At 45.7% G+C, this 26,882-nt stretch overlaps 1 protein-coding gene across 7 annotated transcripts in view; it reads left to right on the top strand.

The window, feature by feature from the left end:
* LOC133354684 (AT-rich interactive domain-containing protein 1A-like) overlaps positions 1-26,882 on the top strand; it is a 68,708-nt gene that overhangs the window by 27,439 nt on the left and 14,387 nt on the right. For 3 of the 7 annotated variants that reach the window (XM_061571777.1, XM_061571770.1, XM_061571738.1), the window contains 10 exons: positions 1,224-1,334; positions 4,852-5,440; positions 7,350-7,433; positions 8,619-9,170; positions 11,211-11,436; positions 12,696-12,817; positions 13,709-13,803; positions 20,384-20,590; positions 21,094-21,298; positions 25,164-25,284. In XM_061571777.1, coding sequence (XP_061427761.1) covers positions 1,224-1,334; positions 4,852-5,440; positions 7,350-7,433; positions 8,619-9,170; positions 11,211-11,436; positions 12,696-12,817; positions 13,709-13,803; positions 20,384-20,590; positions 21,094-21,298; positions 25,164-25,284 — 2,312 coding nt within the window. The remainder of the gene's footprint in view (positions 1-1,223; positions 1,335-4,851; positions 5,441-7,349; positions 7,434-8,618; positions 9,171-11,210; positions 11,437-12,695; positions 12,818-13,708; positions 13,804-20,383; positions 20,591-21,093; positions 21,299-25,163; positions 25,285-26,882) is intronic. The other 4 variants (XM_061571744.1, XM_061571750.1, XM_061571765.1 and 1 more) reach the window with 4 other exon arrangements.

The following is a 26,882-nucleotide window of genomic DNA, read 5'->3' as shown; positions in this document are numbered from 1 at the left end:
AGGGTACATTATCTTTGTACTACACCACTAGTTTTCTCTACACGCTTGCATGTGGACGTCCTCCAAAACTGACAAGCTGCTACGCCCATTAGGTTTTCTTTCGAGGAATGCCTCTGAAAACGCACTTTTATTATGGGCTGTGAAGGAGAGCCATTGCCTGAAACGTTGCCTATTGTATACATTTCTTTTTAAGGCAGTGTTATTGACGAATATTGTTTTTTTGTTATTTGTGCTTGTGCACTACTGTCAGCGCAGCATTGCCTCATATTTTGTTTAATTTCACACTTAATGATAGCTGTTGGGGGGTGGCCTATGTGGCTCAGCGGACACCAAGGTCCGCATTGCTGGGAAATCCTCGGTTTGACTTAAGGTGTGATTCATTCAGCCTTAAACCCAATTCTTATTTGTAAGTCAAGTTTGGGTGACTTTCAATCTTTAATTGTTATTTTTATAGTTAAAACCCTCTCAATCAAACTTTGGGGGAGCGCCTTTCTGGTCATGGGGGATAATGACTATCTAAATATTTGCAATGTAATATTTCCAATATAAAAACAAAAGACTACTGTACAGTTTAATTTGACTCCTTTGGCCATGAAGCAGAGGCTGCTTCTTATGGGCTTGCAGAGTTTTTTTTTGTTAAATGTCAAAAATTAGAGCGCGCGTGAGAGCTTTAAGCAATTCGTGTGGATGAGCGTGACGTTCAAGAGCCCCCAATGGGTTCACGGAATTCCATATAACAAATACACCCTGTTCACGTGTGGTTTTAGAATTGCTCGCGCACATGTGCATGCCGTTTCCACCTGCTGCGCGCAACGTAATTTAGCGTGCGCGCGCCGTGTTCCGCTTGGATTTCTCTTTTTGGGGTGGGGGGTTGGGGGTGGGGGCAGTGCGTTGCTCTCCCCTGTGTTTGGTGCTAGACGATTAAAAACATTGTTTCTTATTCTCGTAGAACTGGAATTTAGCGCAGAAGAAACAAATTAAATCTGATGGGTTTTTTTGTGCAGCTGTTGGTAACCAGGCTGAGGCCAACAGCTTTGCTCACTTCAGAACCCGGTTTTAAGCATAGGTGGCTGCCTGGATTTTAAACCCCAGGATCTTTGCCGTACCTAGTTTGAGTCTTTTGACCTTCTTAGCCGCCCGGCCACCACAAATTCGGAGCTCTGTGTGGGTGTTATTCCGGGGTGTGTAACCGGCCTGTATGTGCGTGCCTGATTGTGCCGCAGGAGACCGGCGTGCCAGACAATTACGCACGTGCCGTGGCGGCTGGAAACGCAGGCCCCGGAAAGCCGGGCCCTGACGACCCTGCCCAGCACAGCCGGCCGCCCAGCCTGCCGGTACGGGTGTGTGGTGGGAAGCAGGGGGCATGACAGTTAACGAGACTGCTGCAGTCAGTCCCCAGCCACCCAGATGTTACAGGGTGATCCATGCATAGATTCCTCGCTAAAATAATAATGGGAATACGCGATGGAGAAAACAAAATTATTAAGCCTCACAGCCTCGATCCGTTTTCCACCAATCTCAATGCGCTTAGTACATCTTTTAAAATAATTTTCCATATACTTAGTTGAATATAGCCGGTGTGTTTTGCTTACGTGTTTGAGAAGAACGTAAGAACGTAAGAGCGGGGATTCTACAAATGGATCGTGCTGTATTATTGCACTGAATCGGATTTAATTCCCTGTGGTGTTGGAACCAACCTTGGGTCTGTCCTCGTTGAAATAGTCGATCGGCAGAGGTGGCTAAGTGTGTGTTTCGCAGCCACACCACATTTAACTGGGAACAACGACACTTGCCTTGAAAATCTTTAAAGCTGAACTGTGGTCTTCGAATTTCGACAATTACAATGTAGCCAGTTCAAGAAAGTGTTGGTGGCCTCAGCTGCAATCAAATGTAAATCTTTTATTTTCACGTATACCTGCAGACACGCGCACTCGTTCACAACCTGTAAAACCACACGCACACGAAATTGAAGCAAGTCCTGAAATTGCAAAAAAATGGTATCTCTCCGGTTGCCACTGGGAAAAGCCCTTGTCAGCTGATGTTCACCCGTGCGTGTCCTGTGGCGATAATCATTGGGTCCTTGCGAGAAAAGCAAAAGTGATGGATGTCCTTTTTAAAAAAAAAATTCATTTCTGGTTTTTTTTTGCCGTTTGGGCCGTGGCGATGCCCCCCCTGCCCCCCCGTGTCTATCATGCGGCAGACAGACAGGCGGCCCCGTCACATGCAGGAGAATTCCCCTACTGCTTGATTGCGCCGGTGGCGGCGAGCGCAATAATGGTGGGAGCGAGGGGGGGCCCTGTTGAGACAAGAGTGGACACCCGCATAGTTGCAGGAGCTCGTACTATCCAGAAGAGCAAAAATTGAGTGAACAAAAGTTAGGCTTGGTGTGTGAACAGTCCTCGGCGGGCTCGTTTCCCTGCCGCCTTTGCTCAAGCTAAAGATCATGGCTCTTCAAACCGGGCAGCCTGAAATCGGCCTGACCGCATGACTGCAGCAGCTGGTAACGTGTTGGCCTTCGTGACTAGAATAGGACTTAAAATATGGCTGAGAAAAAAAAGAACCGTTTTTTAAGTCTTAAAATGATGCATTTGGACAAGACTAAAGTGCTATTAGACGTGGTGCTTTCAGCTCCCAAAGTTGTTAAAATAACGCCGACGCAAAGTTCAGAAGACGTCGCAGAGAACTCCTACCTTTAATGCGGCCGTCATGTGACAGTGATTGGCCTAATGCCTCGTTTTGGCTGGGATCCCAGTTCCACTCGTGTGAGCTTTGTGCCATGGAAGAAAGGTGTGGCGTCGGTTTGAAAGCCCACTTGCAGCCTGCTTTTATATCGGAGCCCTTTGATTATTCAGAGGCAAGGTCTTTTTATTATTTCACAACGATTGCGTTTTAAAGAGGAATCGGTTTAGGTAAGATAAGCTCTTCAGTTTACAGTGTTCCTAATCGTGAAACGATAAGTTTTCTTCCCAGCTTGGGGTCGACTCAGCCCATCATTATCTCGTCACGGTCATTAAGATGAGAGCACCACTTGCTGGGAAGTCGGCGTCGGTAGTTGTCCCGTGAAAAGGCTGATCCACAAAACGGGAATATGATAATTTTTGTAACATTCTAGCTTGGTGCATTTTTGAACACTTGAAAGCGGCTGTTGAATACGTTGGTGGGGATCGGTGGCAAAGTGATTTGCACACTGCGCTGTTAATTTGGCAAACCTGAGTTTGATTCATGGCCATGGCTAAAAATTCGCACTTCCAAACCTTTATCAAACCCACACTAGGTATGGTTAAACAGCTCTCATAACTGACACGATATGGGGAGGCCTACAACTGGCAGTGGATTGACGAAGAGACCACTGTAAATTATCATTAGTTATGTCAAATTCATCCTCACGAGGATATTATTGCAATATGTGTGCAAGTACATGTTCGTAAGTAAGTCTACTCTAAGCATTTGTTGTACCCACAACACTTGCATACTCAACGAATATCATACTAATGCTTGTGGCAGTGTCAAAAAACTTGACCAGTTGGTACCCAAATAAGCATATTATTGTGGTTCCCTTGAGGAAGAAGCCAAAAATGGCCTGAGCCATAACGGTAAAGTATAAAAACTGAAGTAGAAAAAGCAGCTATTGCTGTAGTCTTTGTTGCTGTGTTGGCTCACAGCCGTTTGATTGGACAAACTGCCGAAGTCGACTCCAACTTATGTTTCGTGTACTCTGCCGACAGGAAGAAAATAATGTTGTTAATTTTCACTGCCTCACTTTGGAACTCTAAAAGTCAGTCAACTATGTATGAATAAAATGCAGTGCCTTCAAGGCCATGGCTTTTCTGCTTTACACGTAATGGTGTCGGCTTATAAAAAAATGCGTAAAATAACCGTCTAAAATTTAAATAATTGTGGAAAAACACGCGAATCAACGAGTGGAAAGAACATTCATTTTAACCCGGTGTTGGAGAATAGGGTCTCGATTCTTCCTGTATAAATAATCTATGACTGTCGACTTCAAGGAACAAAAGCTTCCTGGTTCTGATGCTTTGCCAGATACTAAATGGCACAAGGTGGCGTTGGCAGGAAAAATGTTGCACTCGTGAGCGTGCAGCCATGTTTTAAATAAAGGGAGACGTTTTAAAATTGTTCTTTTAAAGGTTTAAAAAATATATATCTTGCGTCCCTCCAACTAACTCGGTCAAATATTTCGAGAGTTTAAGATGAAAGCAAATGCTCTTGGCTCTTCTCATCCTTAGTATTGCTTTATCCGGCTCGTGAGACTTAATTTCTTATTTGGAATTCTTGAAACGAGGTGTATACCACTTGTGTATCACAGACGGCCTTAGGAGTTGAAATATGCAAGTTGCTTAAGCAGACCTCTTTATTTAAACTTGGGAACACCTTATATGGCAAAAACCCATGTTTTTTTTCTGAGAACTGGATTCAGCTGAATATTGCGAACAACAAAATATGCTTGATTATGGTATTTACCAAGGAAATGGACTGAGACCATACATTAACTATATTTTGGGATTATTTAATTCGTGAGTGACTGAGTTTTGGATTCTAACCTATAATATCTTAGTGTCCTCGCTCCCCTGTGCGCCCTTCCCATGACATCATTACGCCCGAAGTCTTCTACAACATGACACGTCATGTGACATCCCATATATATCCCATTGTACAGGTTGGGAGTTAACATCACGATTTGCATACTTCAGAGGAAAAATATGCTTGTTGTGTACGTATGTACGTTGAACTTCTTTCGTATCGTACATAGCCAACTGTGCTAATTGTAGGTGCGGGAAAGCATTGCAGAAGCCGCGCACGTGCCCGATTTTTCTTCCGTGCCTGTAATTGCAGGACCTCTCCGGGAAGATAGACGACCTGACGATGTGCGGAGACGACGTGGCGGCATCACAGGGCGACTCTGGCTCGAGCCGCTCCGCTCCGTCTCCATTCTCCCCGCGCTTGCCCGGCTCGGCGGGCACCGGAGCCGGACCCGTGTCCGCAGGGGCATCTGCGGCTGCGGCGGCGGCACAGTCGCCACACACGCACACCACCCAATCGTCGCCGCACCCACACGCCGGCCCACGCCCGTCCTCCCAGTCGCCACGCCCGCTGTCGGCCGTGCCGCACTCGCCGCACGTCACGGCGGCATCGTCGCGTTCCCACTCGCCGCACGTCGCCGTGCCGCCCTCCCCGCACGCCCAGCAGCAGCAGAACGCGGCGGCCGCGGCGGCCGCGGCGGTGGCGGCGGCCGCCATGGGCCCAGCGGGGCCCGCGGCGTCGCCGTCCATGTCCCCGTCTCCGCACCACGCGCCCTCGCAGTCGCCTCGGCCGCCCGCCGTGGGGGCCTCTCCTTCGCCGCACCCGTCCGTGGGAGGCCCCTCGCCTGTGTGCTCGCCCGCCGGCTCACGAAGCGGCCCGCTGTCACCCGCAGGGCACGTGGGTACGTAACGGATGTTGTGTCCCACGGATACGCGATGCACCCGCCCGTGTACTGGGTGGGCGCTGCTGGAGAGCTTGGCGGTCTGTATGGCTTTATCCCCACTGGCAGGGCAAAAGACATGGTGTTTGTACACAGGTGGAGGTCAAGCAAGTGGATCTTGATTATCCTAGCATTGTTAGCAGCATTGGTGTTTTTGCTCAATGCACCCTGGTTTTTCACACATTTGAAAATACAGGGTGATCTGATTATGGATACCCCACTGAAAAATGTAAAAATTATAGCCAAAGCAACATTATTTTAGATATGTCCCCCACCAATCGCAATACACTTTGTTAAAATGTTTAACATGTAATATTGTTTTCTTGCCAGTGTAAGCATTGTCCAGGTTTCAAACATTATTTGACTCAACTTCACCTACACACCGCCCCCCCCACCCTCCTCCCCTACTTTGAAAACACAAAATATTCCCCATTTATAAAAAATGATATCCAGGCAGAATAGTTATTCAGTAATAAATTAGGAACTAATGTAAAGTGATTATACTGCCACATGCTGTGCTGGCTGTCATCATCCACAGTCACTTTAAATAGCACTGTTAATAATCATAATCATGGCTGTGTAGATTTTTTCACAAGTAGCCTAATTGTTTTCATGTTAACGCTCTAAAAAGGCTGTTACTAATTCTATGCTTACATTGCCTTTTTCTCGTTCCTGCTTAATTAAGGCAGCATTTCAACAACGAGCATTTCGTAGCTTTCTCACCTTATAACAAAGGCTAATTTCCTGCACAGTGACAATCCGCAGGATTATTCGACGTGTTTACAGCGATAGAACTCATGTTGACATCGTCATCTGTGATTTTATGGATCCTAATTAGCCAACATTAACCATTCTGGTTTTTCACTGATTATATTATTGCATCTACATCCTTTAGAAACATTGCATGATGCCTACTAGGAGCAATGAATAAACATCCCACATTGAAATGTATGTTAGCTCTCGGAAGCTACAAAATAATTAACTAACTTTTTATTAAGTTAGCGTGCCGAATTTAGAACTTACAAACATAACAATTGTTTCTGCTAATTGAACAGCTTTGCTTGTGGGTACATTTCCCATTTAAATGGTTTCTGTGTGAAGGCATTGTTGTGCACATTCGGGCCTAACCGTGCGATTTTCAGAGCTCGCTTTGAAACGTGAAACGCCACAATCTGGAGCCAACTCTTCCGCTCTGGTGTTTCCGTGGCTGTTAATTGGATGTGTTGAATTTCCTTTGAACTGTCATTTGAATGCATTAGTTTTGCACGTTTTTATTCTGATGCCAAATTTGAGAGCTCTCCCTAAAAACCCCACCCCCGTCCCATCAGCTTGTCGGCATTCGAATTGCGATGGGATTCTTTGTAACCCCGAGTACATTTGTTTTTTTTCCCGAAAAGCCAGCGCTGCCATCTTGGGTGATGTACACTGCGACAGCTTTCCTCGTTATTGTTGCAGTAAATCCCCGAGTTTGACGTCACCATTTGCTCAAATAAATTGGGGGAGAGGCATTTTGCGAAATGTGTGTCCGCAGCACTTAAGAGCAACCAGTCCACGTAAATCATTACGCAATGCCCACCTACTGCTCGAGCCATCAATTTGGGTACGGCGTGGAATTCACATCGAGAGTGTTCCGATGCGAATACACAAAATGGTGCCGGAAACGGCCATGCCCCAAAAATGGCCGTCTTGGCTTCACCGAAACACCGTTGATGGTAGCACGCGTTTTGCTGCTTTGTGGTTCCGTCCTTGACTTGGCGCCAATGCACTAACACCTCGCTGTCTCCTTGCTTTCTGCGCCTTTGCTGCTCCTCCCTCCTTTCGTCATGTGCTTGTGCCCCCCCCTTCTCCCGTGCCACTGCCCGTTGCTAAGCAGGCAATCAGATGACCCCTCAGTCCACCGGTAACCTGTCAGATTCGGGCTCGGTCAGCCAGTCCCCACGGCCCCAGGAGCGAGGTTTGTATTCCTCGGAACTGTCTTTGGGTCGGATTGACAAGTTCCCCCCTACTGCTGCCTTTTTCTGTACTCCCCCAGCCCTTTATCTGCCCCTGATTTAGCCGATTTTGATTCACAATTTAATTAATTATTAAGTCAGTCCCCTTGTCCCCCATGTGCTGCACTGTGCATTTAGCTGAATACATTGTTGTGCACATTCAGGCCTAATCCTTTGAAAGTTAAAGTGAGATGAACTCCGATGGCAATTGAATAATTCTGCTGCACATTGTGGAGTTTATTTTATAACCCATTCTCAAATACTGCACACAAGAAACCAGAAAATGATGCATGATTCTTAATCTCTTTTTCGGTCTTGTCCGATGCCTAACCATTGCTCTCAGCCCTGCAATAAAAATGCGCATGTGGCATGTACTCTTAATGTAAAAATGTAGGTTCTTAAGTTCATAATACGTATATGCCATCATCTTGTATTGACTGCAAGTATCATATGGAAGAGCCAGTGCCCCCCCAACCAGGAGTGCGCATCCATCTTGTTAATTTTAATTTTGCGCAATTACCGTAATGGAGAGGATTGTGTGCATGTTACTTGTTAAGAAGTAGGCTAATGCATTATATATCAAAATTAGTGTGCTATTGTGTATTGGGGTGGGAATAATAATGTCATTGTTGGTATACTGCATGACCATGCCAGCAACCATCTTTCACAACACATCATTTGGTGAATGAACCTAGCTTGGCCTTCCAAGAGTGCAACGAAGTCTCAAATGAGTCATGTTTTTTGGGGGGTCAGTATCTGCAAAGGTCAGACGAAAATTGGGCAGATATTCGTGATGCTGAATTTAACAACTTTAAAAGATGGGCGACTGCCTTGATTGGTGCTTGCCAATGTGACGTAAATCCAATTTGAGTTCATAAAGCTTCAAATGCAATGTTATCTCTAGCTACTTTACAGTCGCACAACTGAATCTGGATAACAGTGAAGAAACTATGAATGGGAAATTCAAGTGATGAATTTGAAAATATATATTTAGAAATGAATGAAAAGTTACTGCAGTATTAATAATGAAACACAAATATTGCAGGCAGTTCATCATAAGCGGTAAACAGATGCGGTATCGAGCTTGTTGCACCTGGGATCGCAAGGCTCAGCAGGAGGGGTGCTCCGTGTCTGTGTCGGTCACGCAGGATACCCAAAGGGCTCGGGGACGCCCCAGGGAGCTGCCGGGATGACTCCGCTCTCCCCACGACCGTCCCAAGCTGGCCCGGGCTACCCGGCTGCCCCAGCCGCCCCCTTTCCGCACGCGCAGCACCAGGGGGGGCCGTACCCCCGCACGGCGCCGAGCCAGTACTACGGGGGGCAGCAGTATCCCCAACAGCAACAGCAGCAGCCACCACAGCAGCAGCAACAGCAGCCTCCGCAGCAACAGCAGCAGCAACCGCCACAGCCGCAGTACTCCGGTTACGGACAGCAATACGGGCCGCAGGGAGGTCAGCCCACGGGGCAGTACGGGCCGCCATCGGCGCCCAGTCAGTTCGCCGGCGGACAGCAGCCCCCTCCTGCCCCCCAGGGAGCGCAGTACCCACCGCAGTACGCGGGGCAACAGGGAGTTGGCGGCGGCGGCGGCAGCGGTGGAGGAGGAGGGCCGTACCAGTCGCAGCAGGGAGGGCAGTATGCGGTGCAGTACGGGCAACAGGCGGGGCCGTATAGTGGCCACGCAGGACAGTTTGGGCCTCAAGGTAAGAAACTGTTTTGCAGCTGTCTCTTCGTTTTTCACTTTAAAGTACTTTAGCTCTGTCTTGATTTAAATGACCAATAAGTCTAACTTGCCAAACTCTATTCCCCCTCATTTCGATTTGTAAATAAATAAAATGTAGTCCTCTTGGGAATTATGGGGTTTTGTTGGGGAAAAAACTATTATACCGGAGCACCCCACTCCTGAATTGACCTGGTATTATTTCTAGGTTATGGTTTAGGTTTGGAATCTGGATCATGATTAGATGCGCACAATTCATTTGCTTTGCCCACATTGCTGGGTTGGCCATGACCATGGTACCCAGTAGGAGGGGAGAGTGTTCAGGCTTTAAGTAGTAGTGCTGGGTGATTCCTGCAGGAATTGTTAAAAAATTCTACAATTCCACCATTGACGATAGCTAAAGAATGAAAACAAATCTTCTATGATTAATTTCTCCATACACTTAAATGGGATGCCACCAGGGTCAGTGTGCCATCTCGTGGTGATTCTTGGAATTGCAAATAGAATTTCGCTCATTTTAATAGACCCAGGAATCGAAATTAGAATAATGGATTATGTTAACCATTCTCAACTTGTCAGAATCCCCATTCTTTTCGATGGCGATTCATATGCTTCCATTACAAGTAATGATATTCCATTTAACAATACTTAGGCTGTCATATAATCCCATTAATTAGAATGGAGATGCACGAGTCTCCATTGAAAGAAGTGGGCTTTCTCCGACAGCACAGTAATAACCCTTAGACTCCTCATATATTGTCTGAGGTACTGTTAAAATCACTGGAATTCTAGCGGTGATTCCAGGAATCTCCACGAGCTGACTTGCTTTTGGCCTGCTAAAATAAAAATACCGACCATTCCACAATTCCATAAATTCCACGACCCCTGTTCAGAATCGTGTTCAATTCCAGGGATCTCATCACGATTGCTGTCTTGGGATTGTGAGACTGCCCCAGTACTAAATCGCATTGGCTACACCTGACAATTGATAACGGTGCAAACCTGCTCTGTTGTGTGGAGCCTGAGCACTGGAGGGGAAGCGTGTTTGGTACAACGCAAGCAGCCGTCTTCAGGTGAAGAATGAGACACTACCAAACTAGGAGCTTATATATAAGCTGCATTGGGGGTTGAAGAGCGCCTTAACAAAAAGAATGTGCATGTGAAGAGGGATTTAGCATATTCATGGAAAATGCGTAGGCGTTGGGCGGGGGGGTGTCAAAGTCATATTATGCCCATGCATTATGCAGGATCAGCAGCAACCAAGGGGGGTGCAGGGATTAGCAGTAACAAAGGAAAGGAATGTTAATGATATGTAGCTGCAGTTACTCAACAACACGTAGAAAACTAAAGTATAAACTACATAAAAAACTAAAGTATAAACTGCATCGCACCATCAGTATACTTACTATACTCTATAATAAGCTGAGTTATTACTTGCTGTTAGTAACTCAGCTTATTATAGAGTATAGTAAGTATACTGATGGTGCGATGCAGTTTATACTTTAGTTTTTTATGTAGTTTATACTTTAGTTTTCTACGTGTTGTTGAGTAACTGCAGCTACAGTACCGTGTGAGAATACATTACTAAGGTGTGGGGTACACCGTTGTGAGCCATTGTACTGCGTGTGTGTATTTTGTGAACACTGTTCCCTCGTTATTCGCGAGGGATATGCTCCTTACCTTGCATAAATATACGAATAAGCTATTCAAAATATGCAAATTATCATAACACAAAAAATGGTGATAACGGTAAATAAATATGAAAGTATTCAATTTAAATGAACTTACCTTAAATTATGATGCCGTGCATCATTACTTTATCATCACTTCATCTCATCCCTTTCTTGCATCATGTTCTCTCGTCACGTTCTCTCGTCTCATTCTCTCGTCACTTTCTTTCTCGATGCAATTCGTGTATAGTCCCAGATGCGATTTCGCACACAGGCAGAATAATCACACATAGCAAGAGGATCCTGTACACGCCTGTGCTCATGCCCGTTGCTGCTGTGCTTCTGATCCACAGCAGTCAACGCGAGTAACTGCATGCCGCCGGGCTACGGCGGTTTCCCGGACGGGAGCTCGAGCAGTGATGGTTTGAGCCCTGGTGGCGAGGGCATGGGTCAGGCTCCGCCAGCGGGAGGCTACGGTGGCCCCGTGAGCCGCGCGCTGTCCCGTCCCTACGGCGGAAGCAACACCCCCGACGCGCAGATGGGCCTCAACGGCATGCCGCCTGGGCCGCCCAACAGCAGGTGGCCGCCATACATCCGTCGTGTTCGCTCTTCCTCGGTCCTTGAGATCGGCCGTCAGAATGAATCAGCTCTGGTCCCCTCTGACGAAGCGGAGTGAGGGGGGGTGGGGTGACTCCTGGATTTTGTTCCGTGTTTAAAACATTGCCATAATTGTTCACGTGATGTAATTGCGTGAAATGTTGGTATTTTACACGACGTTCAATCGTCCACACCAACGGAGGGCATAATTCCTGTGCAGATGAGCAGAGTTTACAATGAATGAAAGCAACTGCAGCAGACTGATGCCCACCGTGGGAATAATACATTTCTTCCACCGAGTCAGGGTGGAAAATAGAGATGAGCATCCCCCACCTTTGCTCGTTTGGGCATTTTGAGGATTAGGCATGAATTTAGCTGCTTGTATGTTGAACCTTTTTTGCACCGTATGTAGCCAACCACGCTAATCGGAGGTGTGGGAAATGGGTAGAGGAATGGGATTAAGGGGGAATGATAGTGTGGGGGGTGACTGCTGAATTTTGTTTTACATAATGCATTGACATTAAAAAGTAATCCCTTTACTGTACATGTGTGCGGTAGAACAAAGGGTGGTAGCATAAAATATCTATACGGTGTCTGGGTGCCTCTACGGTGTTTGTAAAATGATTTTGTGTGAAGAGTGCCAGGAAACCCAGCGGCATTTGTTTTTACAGGCAACACCATGCAGGTTTTTATTGCCTGCTTCAATGGAATACTTTTAAAAATGTTGCATTCGTGTCTTTTTGCTTATGGACCTGAATGTAGTTTTATATAGTTTAAAGTTTTGTCAAACTGCAGTATATTCACCCCATTCATGGTGTGCAGCCTTCCAGGAAGGGGGGGGGGCATGCTTTCCAATTGATATGCCTCCACTGCATATTGCATGCATGTCCATGGCTGGTAATTGGGAAAAGCATATCACGGCGGTTACAAGGACTGCAGTTTGGTAAACACTTATATAGTACATTGAGTGGTATGTTTGTTTTATAAAAAAAAAGACTTGCGTTTTATGTGGTTTGGTGGGCTGTGTATCAATTCCATCGTATTATACTCTAATAATTTCACACCTGTGCTCCCTGCCTTCATCCTGTCCTGACCAGCGTGGTGAATTACGGTTAAATAATTCCCTCCCACTCCCTGCCCCCCCTCACGATCGTCACGGTGAGGGGGAGGCGCTCATTCATCACCGGATTGACAAAAAATCTGTACGTTTTATATATATTTTTATGCGTTGTGCATCGCAGGGCTGGCGTGTACGAGGGCGGTGCAATGGGTCCCGGGGTGCCGCCCTACGGCCACGGCGGCTATCCCCAGCAGCAGGCCATGATGAGCCCATCCGGCCCTGTCATGCCCAACAGCCTGCCAGGTACGAGGCCGCAAATGAAACACAAGACCTCGCTGATCTCGTTAAGGAGCAATAAACCACTTCGCAAACTCCGGTCTCTCCCCGGAGCAGATTTTTGGCTACTCATCGAACAAAGACGGGTGCCGCGTCGTGCGCGCTTTCAGATGCACTTCTGTGGCCGTCTGGAACACTTCTTCTTTGCGATATTAGGAATCCACCGGGAGCTATCTAGATTAAAAACCCATTTCTTTCGAACTGCTTTATATGTGTTTAGTTGTCTTTCCCCTGCACCTCCAATTAGCACGGTTGGCTACGTACGGTGCAAAATAAGTTCAATGTATATTCACAAATCGACGGGAAAATCCGTTGGATGGTGGATGCTTTTGTAAGCTTTGCACAAGTTAGCCATTTGCACAGGCTATGAGGTTTACCGATGTGTCTGTGTGTGTTAATTGTCAGGTTTAGAGATGTTTATGGACAGTGATATATTTCATTAGATAGTTTTTTTATTGTGTTAAGATTATTAGCGTTCATTTATGAATGAGTTACGATTCATATTGCCACTGTTGACATTGTTTTATTGCGCACTTCGTTATTTAGTTTTTAACGGTTTAACTACTGACCTGACATTGTTAGTAAAAGCAAGCACGAATAACCTTCATTTTTCATGACATTTGTTTCTAATGCATTGCTTTGTCAAATTGCAGTTCATAGGTTTAATGCATTTCTAAAGATGAGTAACATACAGTGGCATAGAGAGCAGTAGCCAAAGGGATCTTGTGTTAAAATAATAACAGCAGTGCACATGTAGGGTTCAGGTGACCAAGTTGTGTCTGGATGTTGCTTCCCCACCCCCCCCCCCCAATCTGCTGCTGACTGCCACATAAATCCACGATTGCTCTGACCAATCAGGAGGCTACGCGGCGCCCCCCTCTGGGCTGGCACCCGAGGCAAAGCTTCCAGCGAAAGGGAAGGGAGACAAACCGGCCAGCGACGTCAAGTCCAAGGTACGGTGCACAACCCGCCCCCGACTGGACATCTGTGAAAAAGAGCTTTCTAGCTCATCGGATTTTCCCATTATAAATATGCTGGTTCTGAACCGCCCTTTGACTCTAACTGCAGCCCCCCCCCCTCCATCACCACTACCACAGCGCCCTTCGATAACCGTATTAACAAAATGAATTTCTTCCAGGTACTACACATTGGCCTATAAGCCGTAGACGTCTAGTTAGCACTTGGAGCCCTGGAGGGCACTTCAATTTACCTGGTTTATAATAATTAAACATGCAGCATGCGGCCAAGTTGCTCGACAGATTTTGAAATTCTCTTCTTATACTTTTGGAAAAGATGATTCTTTATCCGGTAGATCCGATCCCATTTGTTAAATGGTGTGGTGGTTTATTTACCAAATTTTTTGACACATTTAGGTAATTTGGAGGTTGAACAAATGAGAATATAACTTGTTGAACAATGGCTCATGCTCTCAACTTGGCCATCTGCTGGTTACAAAAGCCTTGAGCAAGCGATATGATTTTGGCTTGTATACCGCACGGCATCAGAAGCCAAATATGGGCAAAGTTTTTCAAAAGTTACACTTGCTGTTAACCTTCAACCGAGGGTTTTTGCGATTTAAACATTGCAGCATTTCCAGGGTTACTGACAAATTCAAGTAAAGCCTAAGACACCAGGTGCATTTTCAGACTGATAAGTGATTTGTGTAATAAAGTGTAGTGCATTTCTGTTAAATTTGTAGTTTCAGTGTTTACAAGTTGCTGTCTCCAGCATATTACATGGTCTGTTTTTTTCTTCGTAATATTTATTTTTTGGGGTTAGATCGTGTAAATATAAATGTGTCGTTAAACCCGCCACCACCCGACACAGCCAATTAGTAATGTTTGTCACGTGAACAAAATGTGTCAATTAGATAATAGTTCGGCACACTGGTGTGGAGAGGAAATCCACAACATTTACAATCTCTCTAACACACCGGTGTGTTGTACTCGTAACGAATTGGCATGTTCTGTTTACGTGACGAATCTTAATAATTTGCTATGTCGGGTGATGGCGGGTTTAACGACACATCTATATTTACGCAATCTAACCCAAAAATCTATATTATGGGATGATTTTGGTCGCGACAGCCTACGTGGTTTTTTTTGCTAGACCTTTACCGGGTTCCCTTCGGGATTGCGGGTGTGAATGCCAATATACAAAATTCTGTATGACTAGGGCTAGTATTGAATCAGGGTGGAGAGGGGGAGAGAGGTCTTTACTGTCTGTTCACAGCATTTTTGAGGTTTTGACCATTTTACTCAGTGGACATTTGAAATGTACTTTGGAAGCTTTTTGGCCAAATCTTTTTTGAGCAGTTGATACCACATCGTCGTAACTGCACTTGACACTTGGGCGGTGTTGGAAAATTGATCCGCCACGTGGGCTGCTTTGCCTGCGTTTATGTGACAAACAACAGGTGTGTGTGGAGGAAGAGTCTTACACTTTGTGATGTCATCATGTCGGCTCGTAAAATGATCCTTTGACTTTGCAAATGAACAGCAGAGAATTCTGATGAAATGCTTTTTTCCTGGAGGCGTGGTTTGGACGTTTTTTCGGCTGTGCCTCATTCTGCCACCATTAAATGACTTGACTCTCTGCTCTCCACCCTCCTCTTGTTCTTGTGCCCTCTTTCTCCCCTGTAATGTGGCTCGCCACTTTGGTGACCCTTCCGCCCAAGTCTTTGTCGCTGTGTGGGGGTCTTTAGAAATGGCTCGCTAATGCCACGCGCGACTTTTGTGATCTTGCTCTTAGCGCGGCGTTCTGCAGGCCGAGATGGTCGTGCGCGTTGGGAAGGCCGTGGGTCGTGGCGCTCGTAAAAATAACTTATCAAGTGAAATAAAAATGAGGGTGTTGTTTTCAGCCACTGAAACGTAATTTACGTTCACGTTGAATTAGAACTCGAGATAGATTATTGGCTCGTGTATGTTCAATATTGCATCTTTGAACTTTAAAAAAGAATTGTCATGTTTTAGTTTGATCATTCCATTTTTTTAATTTATGCTGAGATGGTGACTTTTCATTTTCATTTCATACTTTTTGCTCTTTGCAGTGTGCGTCATCGAGTTGAAGTTTAAGGCATTCATTTCTGACAAATGCCTTTAAACCATTAACTGCACATATTAACGCGTTAAGTTATTGCAAGGAGTAGTATATTATTAATGTTTAATTCGTTAATGAGATCCGCTAGGTTGACTTGACCTTAAAATGAGCTTCCAGTGCGGATCTCCCCTGGGTCGGCATGACCTGAAATGAGCGCTTGCCAGAGCTCTACAGTAGTGAGCTGTCGAGTCAGCTGTGCGTAGATCACAGGCCACACTCTGTGCTCTTGAGCGAGGGAGAAGCAGTTGGGCTGTGCGTTATCCACGTGGCTCCTGAGACTTGCATGACTCACCACTTGTTGTTCGACAGTCATCTGTTCTCCAAGCATTTCTGTGTTCGGTAGTCAATTATTTTTTACAACTCCTCTCGGGGGCATTGCTCAAGCTGTGCACTAGGTTTCACACGGCCTCCAGTCTTCCACATGCAACATTAAACCCTCCGTAAGAATATAACGTTTCATTTTGGTGGTGCTCACTTTGTGCTGGGTGGTTAGCTTTAATCGATTTACCTTCATTAAAAAAGTGGATTCGAGCAGTTTTTTTTACAATACTGAGAATTTAGAATTGTTCAAATTTTTTGGGGAATTATGAAAATTGCAAATCCAATAAACCTCCCCTCCCCCTCTGCTCTCCGCACCTGATTGATGACGTCATATTGCTATATTTAAGATCGGAAGCAGGTGGATTGCTTCACTATTCTGGAAAATTGCCCGATGATGCTAGATATAATTACCAACGAAACGTCGTACTAGAATTATAAATGTTGTGGATTTATTCTCCAATACACCATTGGGCTGAAGTAGTCACTAATTGGCACGCGTTGTTTACGCGACAAACCTTACTGGCCTTGTCGGGTGGTGGAGGGTTATGACACATTAATACTTACGCGATCTAACCCAACAACTTTTATTATTAATTGCAAATCCTTGTTTAGACAAATTTGAGGTGCTTGTTAAAAAAATAATCGCAGTCTCATTCAGGTGTGGCTTTTCCATGAGCATCATCTCCCTCTTGATCATTGTTTTTCACCACCTTTGCTGTCATTTTCATTTAAAGCGCCGCTTTTACTGCCTTCCTCATACGCAAGCTTTTAACAACCCACACATGTGCAAATAACTCAGAAGTCAAATTACCCCCTGCCATTGACACAAAGTAAAGTGATAAAATACAAAGTTTTAACATCATAAGTCGTGTAGCTTGTTACGATTCGCAATACCAACGCATGTTGCTTAGCATTAGACACCGCTCAACCTTTTCAAACTATCGCTTGAGCAAAAACAAATTCTGCGGCTCTACATTTGGCCAAGCGCCACTTAGGTGCGGGACTGCGCGCAGACGCGCACCGCTCGTCCTCGTGAAACCCAGCGAGGTTCTCGGGCTTTGTTTTTCCACCCCCATTCTACGTTTGGGTGCCGTTTTACCCGCCACTACTGCAGCCCCCGACGTGCGCCGCTGTCTCGGCTCGCGTTGCCGCCCTGCGCGCACACTTTGGTTTACCGTTGTGTTGTCGTGTTGCGTGACCGCAGGCTAGCGGCAGCTCCCAGCCCTACCCCTTGGCACACCCGCCCGCCCCCTCCCTTAAGTCCCCCGGCACCTGTAGCCTTTCCTGCCGCTCAGCCGACGATAGCCCTGTAAGTGTGCCCACTCGCCCAACCAACAGTGATAACCCGCACACCTGTGTGTGCGCGTGCATCTCGTTTGCGGCCGGTGATCCGCGGCATCGTGGTTTTCCTTGTTTCCTCTACGTGGTTTTGCTTTGCTGCGACTGTGTTCGTCCCAAGCACATGACAACGCATGCGCTTTTTCTTAATACTCGTTTAGCATTTTTCTTTTTGCACATTCTTTTTGGCGCCTAGACGTTGTGCTTGCGTGCGTATGCGAACGAGCGAGGTGTGTGTGCGTCCACACAACCTTCTGCAGCTGGCTTTGTTGCTAAGTCACGGGAAACAATGAGATGCGGGGTTGGGTATAAGGTGGTTCTCATTTCGTAATGGAAAATAATTTCACTCTTCAGCAGATAAAGCGTCACCTTCTCGTTTACTTAAAATACAGTCTTCCTGTAACTTTATTTTAAAATACAGCTAAACGGTTAATTGGCTGGGTGAAAGCTCAGGAAAAATATCCCTTGTGGTGTTGAACACTCATAGTTGCACTTTTTGTTTGGTGGGATAACTTCTTTGATGGTGTTTAAAACCAGCTAAGCTTTGAGGAAACCACACAAGGTCCTCCTTGCTCGGTAAACTGTAATTGACCCCAGACTTGCGCCCACGGTCTATCGTCTGCAGGATTTCACGCACTTTGAAGTGGGATATTTATTTGTATGGTTGGTGGGGGGGAGGCTGGCAGGCTGTGGGCAAGGGGTAAATTACCGTGATTGCTGCCACCGTGCTCTGGTCCGTCTCCCTCCCTTCCTCTCGCACTCCCTCCGCCCTCGCATCTTGTCAAGACGATGGCGAAGAGTACTTCAATTTGATTAACAAAACAAGGCAATTCCGTTAATGGAGTGTGACCCACATTGCGTTGTACAGCTCTCATTAAATCTGAGTATAAAATTTGTACGAGGAAGAAATTCAAGCCGCCTGCTTTTACCAATGAGGAGTGGTTGTGTGTCCCCCAGTGTTTAAATGGCCGCTGGTGTCTCCTTCACTATTGTGCTTCAAGCATCCTCGGCTTCACGGTGCTTCTGCTGTTGCTAAATTATTTGTATTAATTTCTTCTACCTTTTACCTTCTTGGTTCTTTCGGTAAAGTCACGTAGAAGGGAAGTAATAAAATAATAAAAATAAAACACAATAAAATAATTCTCACGACGTTTTTATTATTTTATTACTTCACTTCTACGTGACTTTACCGAAAGAACCAAGAAGATGAATCCCTGCAGTCACGAAAGCTTTAAATCAAAATTTTACCTTTTACCGTCGCTTACCGAGATTCATTTTTCCCGTTCTTGAAAGACATGGCCAGGGGAAGGGAGATGGATGGTGGTGTGTGCTTATCGGGCAACTGGAGCAGCTCATTCTTTTAATCCCAGCAAATAAAGTGCAACTGTGATGGCCGTTAAATCGCAAAAAAATATTCTTCCATTTAACAAATAAAATTGTTGAATTATTAGTTATGGCAACAACAAGCAATTCAGGTGAATTGATTTTTTTTGCTAGATTTAGCCTTTCAAGTATTCATGGATTCCCAGCCTACGTTCCATTTCATGAATGGTTGCGAGTGCGATCAGGCGTGTCACGTGTGTGCGTGTGCTAAGAAGGAAATCACATTCCGTCAGGTTCATGTCTTCGAAGCTGAACGGTAATTTCTCTTCCTCGTCTGCTCAAGCTCGGGACTTGTAAACACTATCTCCCACGTGGAGACTGCTTAACAGTGGAGATGAAACTTGATCTTAAAAGCTGCTGCATGCTCTGTTGACACACTCAAGAATTTCAAACCATATCTTGCCATTTCTATTTTGTCCCAAAATTGGTTAAATTGTTGTCCTGGGTGTGCTGTTTTATATAGCATTTTTGCCTGTAGGCTTGAGTAATTATGTTTGTTGCCGACAGGACAGAATGCACATGATAGCGGAATCAAGTTTGTACCGCAGATAAAATCCTGTCATTTTTAATACAATGAGTCAACGCTTGCACGCTCATTGATTTGACCGTAAAGAAGGAAGTTTTTAAATCATACAAACGTCGTATGTCAGACCAAATTTTTATATCTTACTTGGTCCTATACATGTTTCTACTCTAACTTAGCAATATAATTAAAATCTAACCTGGTCTGATGTAAGTCTATGGACATCTATCTTGACTTGTGTTCACATGTTCACATGCAGAGATAAAGAAACCCAACACAAGTAGATTTTTTGCACAATGAGAATGTGGTCATGGTTTCTTCAGGGGAGGAAATTATTTGGGTGTCATCGGTACGGTCAGTACGTCGCTCTTCATTTCAACACATTCACTTCATCGCATCTGTTTTGTGGCGCAGCTCTTTTGGGACGTCATTTCCCTGGCCGTTTGTTTTGTCCCAGTTTTTATAGTCTCGTATTCATTTCCCTATCGTGCATTCACTTCGTCGCACGTAGACCCTGGTGCTAACCAAAATCCCCCGTGATGTAATTTAAACTTGTCCCCCAAAAAGCTGAAGCCTAGCACCAAGGCCAGTGTGTCTCGTCTTGAAACGACGTGGGCACCAAGCGGAGAACCGCCAAACAGCCGCGCGGTGAAACGTTTGCGACGAAGTGAATGCGGTGAGATGAGTCCTGGACATACTGATCGGATGGATGTACCGGTGCACAGCAGGGGGTTGAAGTTGTAGGTTTTGGCTGGGCAAGATGGCATGGGTTGGGGGGGCGGTGTGGAAGTTAAGAGGCTACGTGTGGGTGGTGGGCGGGGACGATTGACCCACAACGCGTGCGTGCGTCTGCCCCTGTTGTCGCGCAGTCGGGATCGTCCACCACGACGGGGGAGAGCATCATGCGCCTCTACGAGCTGGGGCCTGAGCCCGAGCGACGCCTCTGGGTTGACCGCTACCTGGGCTTCATGGAGCAACGTGGCTCGCCCGTCGCGCTCCTGCCCGCCGTTGGCAAGAACCCGCTTGACCTCTTCCGCCTATACGCCTCGGCCAAGGCGTACGGTGGCTTCGTGCAGGTAAGTCGGACCAGCGGAGGGGGGTTGAAACTAGTAAGTCGAGCACGGCATTCCAGGCATCTTGCCGTTCAGCCACGCATCTCACGAAAGTAGTTCGTCGTCGATCGCTTTAGAAACCGTGTTTATAACGGTGAGTGGAATGCGCACCGTTTTAACACGAGCACCATCTACGCAACACAAGCAATCGTCTTCAGGTCAAAAAACACAGCAGGCGAACTGCTGAGGCAGGAGAAATATATTATTATTTCTCCTGCCTCAGCAGTTCACCTGAAGACGATTGCTTGTGTTGCGATCGAAACGTCATGATTTTAATTTTATTTTTCTATCTACGTGACTTTTCCGAAATTACCCAAAGAGTATGAGTAGGATATGGTACATACAATAGGGGATTCTCCCGTTTGTCTTTTACGTGGAGCTGGCCCTTCTGGCTGTGTAACACTAACCCCCCCCCCCCTCTTCCCACTGCCGCACCCCCACCGCACTTTTACCCCCGTCGACCGCAGGTAAACAAGAAGAAGAAATGGCGTGAGCTGTCGACGCAGCTGGCTGTGGGCACGTCCAGCAGCTCGGCCAGCTCGCTCAAGAAGCAGTACATCCAGTTCCTGTTTGCCTTTGAGTGCAAGACGGAGCGCGGCGAGGAGCCGCCACCTGAGATTCTCAACCCCTCCGACAACAAGAAGACACCCAAGATTCAGCCGCCCTCTCCGGGTACCTTTGCAGCCATATCACACCACCACTGTCACCGGTGGTTGGATTCGTACGTTCCGCTGAATATTTGTTTCTTCCAGAGGTTGAATATTAATTTCTCCCAAGGGAACCAGTGTTTGGGAGTTGCCATTTAACTTGGGAATATTTGTATGGTATTATTCGTTTATAACAAAGTAATATTTGTTTTGCGAGTCTCACCGTCTTTTCAAATGAGGCTAACTTTTAAGACTACTTTCCAAAAATGGTTGCTTACAGGGTTAGTTTGAACTTTTTCATACCATCTGTTTTGTCTGGACTTTTTCCCCAAGCAACCTCGCTGTTTTGTCCTAACCTATGTAACTTGACCTAACCCTAAATAGGGAGGATTTTTCTTTGCTGGAGGAAACCAATTTTCGTTCCCCAGTGGGGAGAGGGGGCAGTATAAATAATTACTGGCAACAATATTATTTTACATTGGCCCTGGGTCCCCCCCCCCCCAACCCTCTCGACTATGACCCAATGCACACCCTTCCTGGCCATCCTCAGCCCAATTATAGCGGGGGTGCAAAAAGATTTTGTTAATTTATTTTTACAGAAAACCCCGACTGAGTCCTTTAGACTCTTTTTTTTTCCCTAGGATAGCCGCTGCATTGGGATGTTCCAGCCAGGTCCATTTTAATGAGTTTGGTTTGTGTGTTTGTGTGAAAACTGGAGTACCCAGAGAAACAACGCACACAGAGCAGATGTAACAATGGTCCGCACAGATGGGTTTACTGGGACCCCGTCCCAGTGAGTTTGTGGTTTTTGACAGGCGTGATCCACCAACCCTTTCCTCCGAAGCCATGAATCATGAGGCTGCTCCGCCTCGCCCAATTCGGGTGCATTATATAGCACTTTTCCGGGCATGTCTGAAAACTGTGGGTTCATAACGGTAAATGGTTGTGCCTCGTGGCGCCAAGGTGAGGTGAACCAATATGGCTTTTGCAGTGTTTTACTTGGGTAAGTTAGACCGGTGTAGAGTATACAGTTTGTGGTGACAGATGGGGGGGGGGGGGGGATTACCCCCCCATTGTAACACAACGTGGCAATGAAAACAGAACATATCTTGTTTTTTAACGTGAGGATAATCATTCATCGCTTTAACTGCTTCCTCCCGTGGCGTTTCATGTTTGCTTGGGTCTCGTTGAGTAACAGTTTAGCAGTTCTGTCCTGTAGGCAAGAATGTATCTTTAAGATCACTTAGCTTTGTGTATTCAGTTCTAACTGTAGTGGTATCACTTGTGTACCTAGGTCTCCCTTGCAAAAGTGACCGAATTGTCCAAATTGATTCTCACCTTATGAAATGAACATAATTGAATTAGCTTTGGTCCATGGGCTAGATTAGAGGTAAGCACCACCTCAGGTGGCAAAACGTTAATGGTATCAGTTTATTTGTATGGTCATGCAACGGTGTAGTGACATTTACTAACTTTCCATGGTTATTCCATCCAAATGTCATTTTTAGTAATTCACCTTTACAAAAAAGCTACATTTTTACCACTTTTGGCAGTGTGAGCAAGTGACATTTCTTATTCGGGGCCCGTGGAATATATTGGGGCTCACTCAGAGTGAAGGGGAAGATGCCACAGAAAATACAAACTGCTCTCATCTTGAATTACATGAACTATTGCTGTGTCCCGGGCTGTCTGACATGAGTTTGAAGCTTCTATAATGAGGGTGAAAAATAATTGAAAATCGAAGTGAGAGGAGCGATCTAGTGATGTCACTTGGGGGGGGGGGGGGGGGGGGGGGTTCGCACGCGCATTTCTTTCACGACCACCTCTGGCTGTCATCTTAATAAAGCTTGTCCCTTTTCAGTAACGAGGCTTCAAATAGGCCTTGGCAAGGTAAGGTAATTTACCCTTTTTACCGGGTAAAAGGGTAAAGGTGTCGACATGCCAAGGGGTAAGGTAAAGGGTAGGGTAAAGGTAGCTCGGAAGAAATACCCGGTAGGGTAAAGGATAGCGCGAATTATTACCCGGTAAATACAGTGCCTTGTTTACCGCTAAAAGCTCCGTGGCGCAGTCCGTGGCCTCCATTTAATAAGTAATATTTAAAAAAAAAAATTTTAAACACGCTTTTATTAAATGTACGAGTAATGGCAGAACTCCACGACTCCAGGAAGTGGCCCCGAAGCTTGCCATAACGTAAGGGACCGTGGCCAATTACAGCCAACGTCAGTTGACCGTGGACAATTAGACCCAAGCCGAAACATAACATATAAAAAATAATGTTAAGAAATATATATTTGTTTAATGATAGAATATAGTATTGTCATCGGTATGATATAAGTATACGAAGTTTGCAGTCGGTACCACATTAGGAAGTGGGTAGAGACGACGACAACAACAACAGGCAGTGAGTTAATAGAAAGCGTGTAAAATTGGAATCATCGAGAGTATTCTATATTAATAAAGCACCCTACCTAGCATTTACCGTTATAAACCTTGTTGATGTGTAGTTCCCTAGTAATTACCCTGTAATCGGGTAATTTGTATGGGGTAAGGGTAAAAGGTAGGCTCGTTGCTTTTTACCTTTTACCTTACCTGCTGAAGGGTAAAAGGTAGGGTAGAGTGATTGTATTGTGGTAAGGTAAAAGGTAGCGTAAAGGTAGGCTCGTTGTTTTTACCTTTTAACTTTTACCTTACCTTACCTTGCCGAGGCCTAGCTTCAAACATGAGTCTTGAACAGCGTGGGCCACGCAGGCTGGATGCGTGCACACAAACAGTTCTTGTTCTTTCCGGGGGTACCCCTTCCTGTGTAGAGAGTCGTGCAAATATCCACGTAACGCTGCACACCATCCTGTGACAGCAATGAGAGAGCGGCGCCTGCTCCACCATTAATCTTGCAGCCACAAAAACGCTTTGTCTGCCCCCTACCGCCCGTGCGAAACACGACGCTGTTTTGTCAGCCCGGTCGGGTGCTCTTATTTTTATTATTAATATTATTATTCGAGAGAGAAAGAATTTGCCGCTTCCCACGGGCTGGGGTTAAAATTGTGTCAGTGTGTCATTAGGCGCATCACGGTTTGCCTTTCCTTATTTTCAGCAGCTGCGGCGCACAGAGTTGGCGTTTCGTCGCCAAGTCTAAAGTTGGCAACGGCGTCTTCTAAAAATAGATCTCTCCGCACTTGACCTAAAATAAGCAACCCGCTTACCCCCCCCAATCACATCCCACCACCTACCCATCCCCCAACCCTCGCCTCACCCCTCCCTCGTTCAATTCCCACTACACCCACACACGCGTGCACACTCCCCCCCCCCCCCCCCGTCCAAGATATACATCTGGCTCGAGACTCTGCTCCTGAAATGCTGTTTCTTTTTTTGTGGTGCGATAAATGGTGCTTCCTGTATTATTTCACTTGCTGAGTTGGGTCTGTCTGATCGCATGGAATGTTTCATTGAAATAAGCGATTGCCTGATTTAAAAAGTGCTCGGCTATTCCTTGCGAGATGACTTTTTTTTTTCAAATCTCTACTTAGCTCATGTACAGTTTTTAATTTTAAGCACAGTTCTCAAAAAATGTTGCCGCGCCACAGAATAAATGGCCTTTGCGCGCAGTAGTTTGACTCGTAACTAATAGTCAAAGTATTTTCGGATATTTTCAAGGCAATTCATTTGCTTCAAAGATTACACTTAAGGAGGCTTCATGTGATGTCGCTTGGCCAAACTGCATAACATATAAGATGCATGCACGCATAGGCAAGGCACTGGAGATTTAACAACGAGCGAGACACTTGAGTTAAAACGAACAGAATGCAATTACCCTTGCACTACCATCACGCGCGGTACTTGGACGGACTGCGGTTTTATTAAAGAAAAGGATCTGTTTTCTTGCCCCACTGCAGCCGGCTCCAGCTCTACGCAGGGCCCCCTGACCCCGCAGCCGCTGGAGGGACTGAGTGACATGAAGCCACCCACCCCGGTGTCGACGCCGCGGCCCCACGTGCCCCCTGCCCACCAGAACCGGTGAGGCTCTCTTGTGAGCCGGCGTTGCAACGACGACAACAACAATAACAATAGCAAATTAAATCCACCTCATGCGGATTTTGTTTTTCGCCGTCGCGGGGGAATCATCCTGCTGATTTAGAGTTTCGTGTGGAGAGACTGCCACGGGTGGATTCGACAAAGTGTCACGATTAGAAAGTCGTGATTCGATTCAAATATCACTTTTTGCCTCTTCTGTGTTTGTTTTAATGCTTTATCTCTCCCTTGTGAGTTGTGATGGCCATATCACCACCTTGCATTGTACTGGCCTCATCAGGTGTTTGCCAACAGCACTTCCTTTGAACACTGTTAGGCCATCTATCCTATTTTACATCTTATCAATGAGCTATTGCTATTACTTTGGTCTCACGAGGCACAACAGTGGTATTGCTACTAGGACCACTCAAGCAACCAACGCCATCATTGGCACACATTGGATTAATCTTATTTTTATTTGAATTTGAATAGTGATTGACCAACAGAAGTAGCATTACAGTTCATTTATTAGGTGTAGCCCTGTGAGCCATTCGGTTCTTGAATCGGGTGCAACCGCAACAAACAAAAACATGAACAAGAAACATCTTAAAGTGACTCCGCGCAACAGAAAAATCCAGGAAAAAAACAGCAAAGCCTTCCAGAAAAAGCACTGTACATCAACGCTGTGTGCAAAAATCCCAGTGGGATGCAAGTCAAACAATAACAACCATAAGACAATTTAGATTAAAGTTATCAGTCTAACTCTGTACTACAATAAACAAATATGGCTAGACCAAAATGTTTTCGAAATCACCAAGATAAAGCTATAAAAACAATGTAACATTAATCATAGGAACTGTGATTAAAATTTAACAAACGATATACATAACATGTATGACCAAACTTTGCAGCCATAGCTGGCAGCATGAGTCACTCCATAACAGCAGGAGTATCAGTAGGAGGATCAACATTTTTCAATGCACCTTTAAAGATCAGCACACTATAGTCAAAACTCAAGATCATACTTGGCAGCGGTCATCCAGAGCGATACATTTGATTTCAGGACACTGAATAGCAGTGGCAGCTAGTGGTGTACAACTCTAGAGCAGTTTTGAGTGAAGATCTCACAGGTAGTGATCCAAGTTGAAGTTGATTGGCGATAGCATTCCAGACCCTGGGGGCATCAATAGCAAAAAGGCCCTTCCTCCAGTATTTGTACAGCAATAAGGAATGTGAAGCTGGTAAATGAGCGAAGACCTTAGGTCACATTTGTTCTTCGAAACAGTGAGGAGATCCAGCAGGTAGTCTGCCGATTTTTTTGTAAGTACATCGTGAATATATAAGATCTGATGCACGAGCCGTCGATCATTAAGAGATGTTAAGTTTGACACATTGTAGAGATCACAGTGGTGGGTCCTATATGGGCAGTTCAATGCAAATCTTAAGGCCGAGTACAGTAGAACCCCCTCTTAACGACCACCCCGGTTAACGACAAATCGCTTAACGACCAGCCTCCATAGAGCCCTGTGTGTTCGCTTATTGACCATTCCCCTGTTAATGACTGGATGTTGTAGGTATAGTAAATATTCATGCATTGATTAACC

This window comes from Lethenteron reissneri, chromosome 6 (genome assembly GCF_015708825.2).
Source record: "Lethenteron reissneri isolate LAM-NWPU_2019-01 chromosome 6, ASM1570882v1, whole genome shotgun sequence".
Classification (NCBI taxonomy): Eukaryota; Metazoa; Chordata; class Hyperoartia; order Petromyzontiformes; family Petromyzontidae; genus Lethenteron; species Lethenteron reissneri.
The sequence above is the reverse complement of the archived record's forward strand: the minus strand, read 5'-3'. Positions and strand labels throughout refer to the sequence as shown.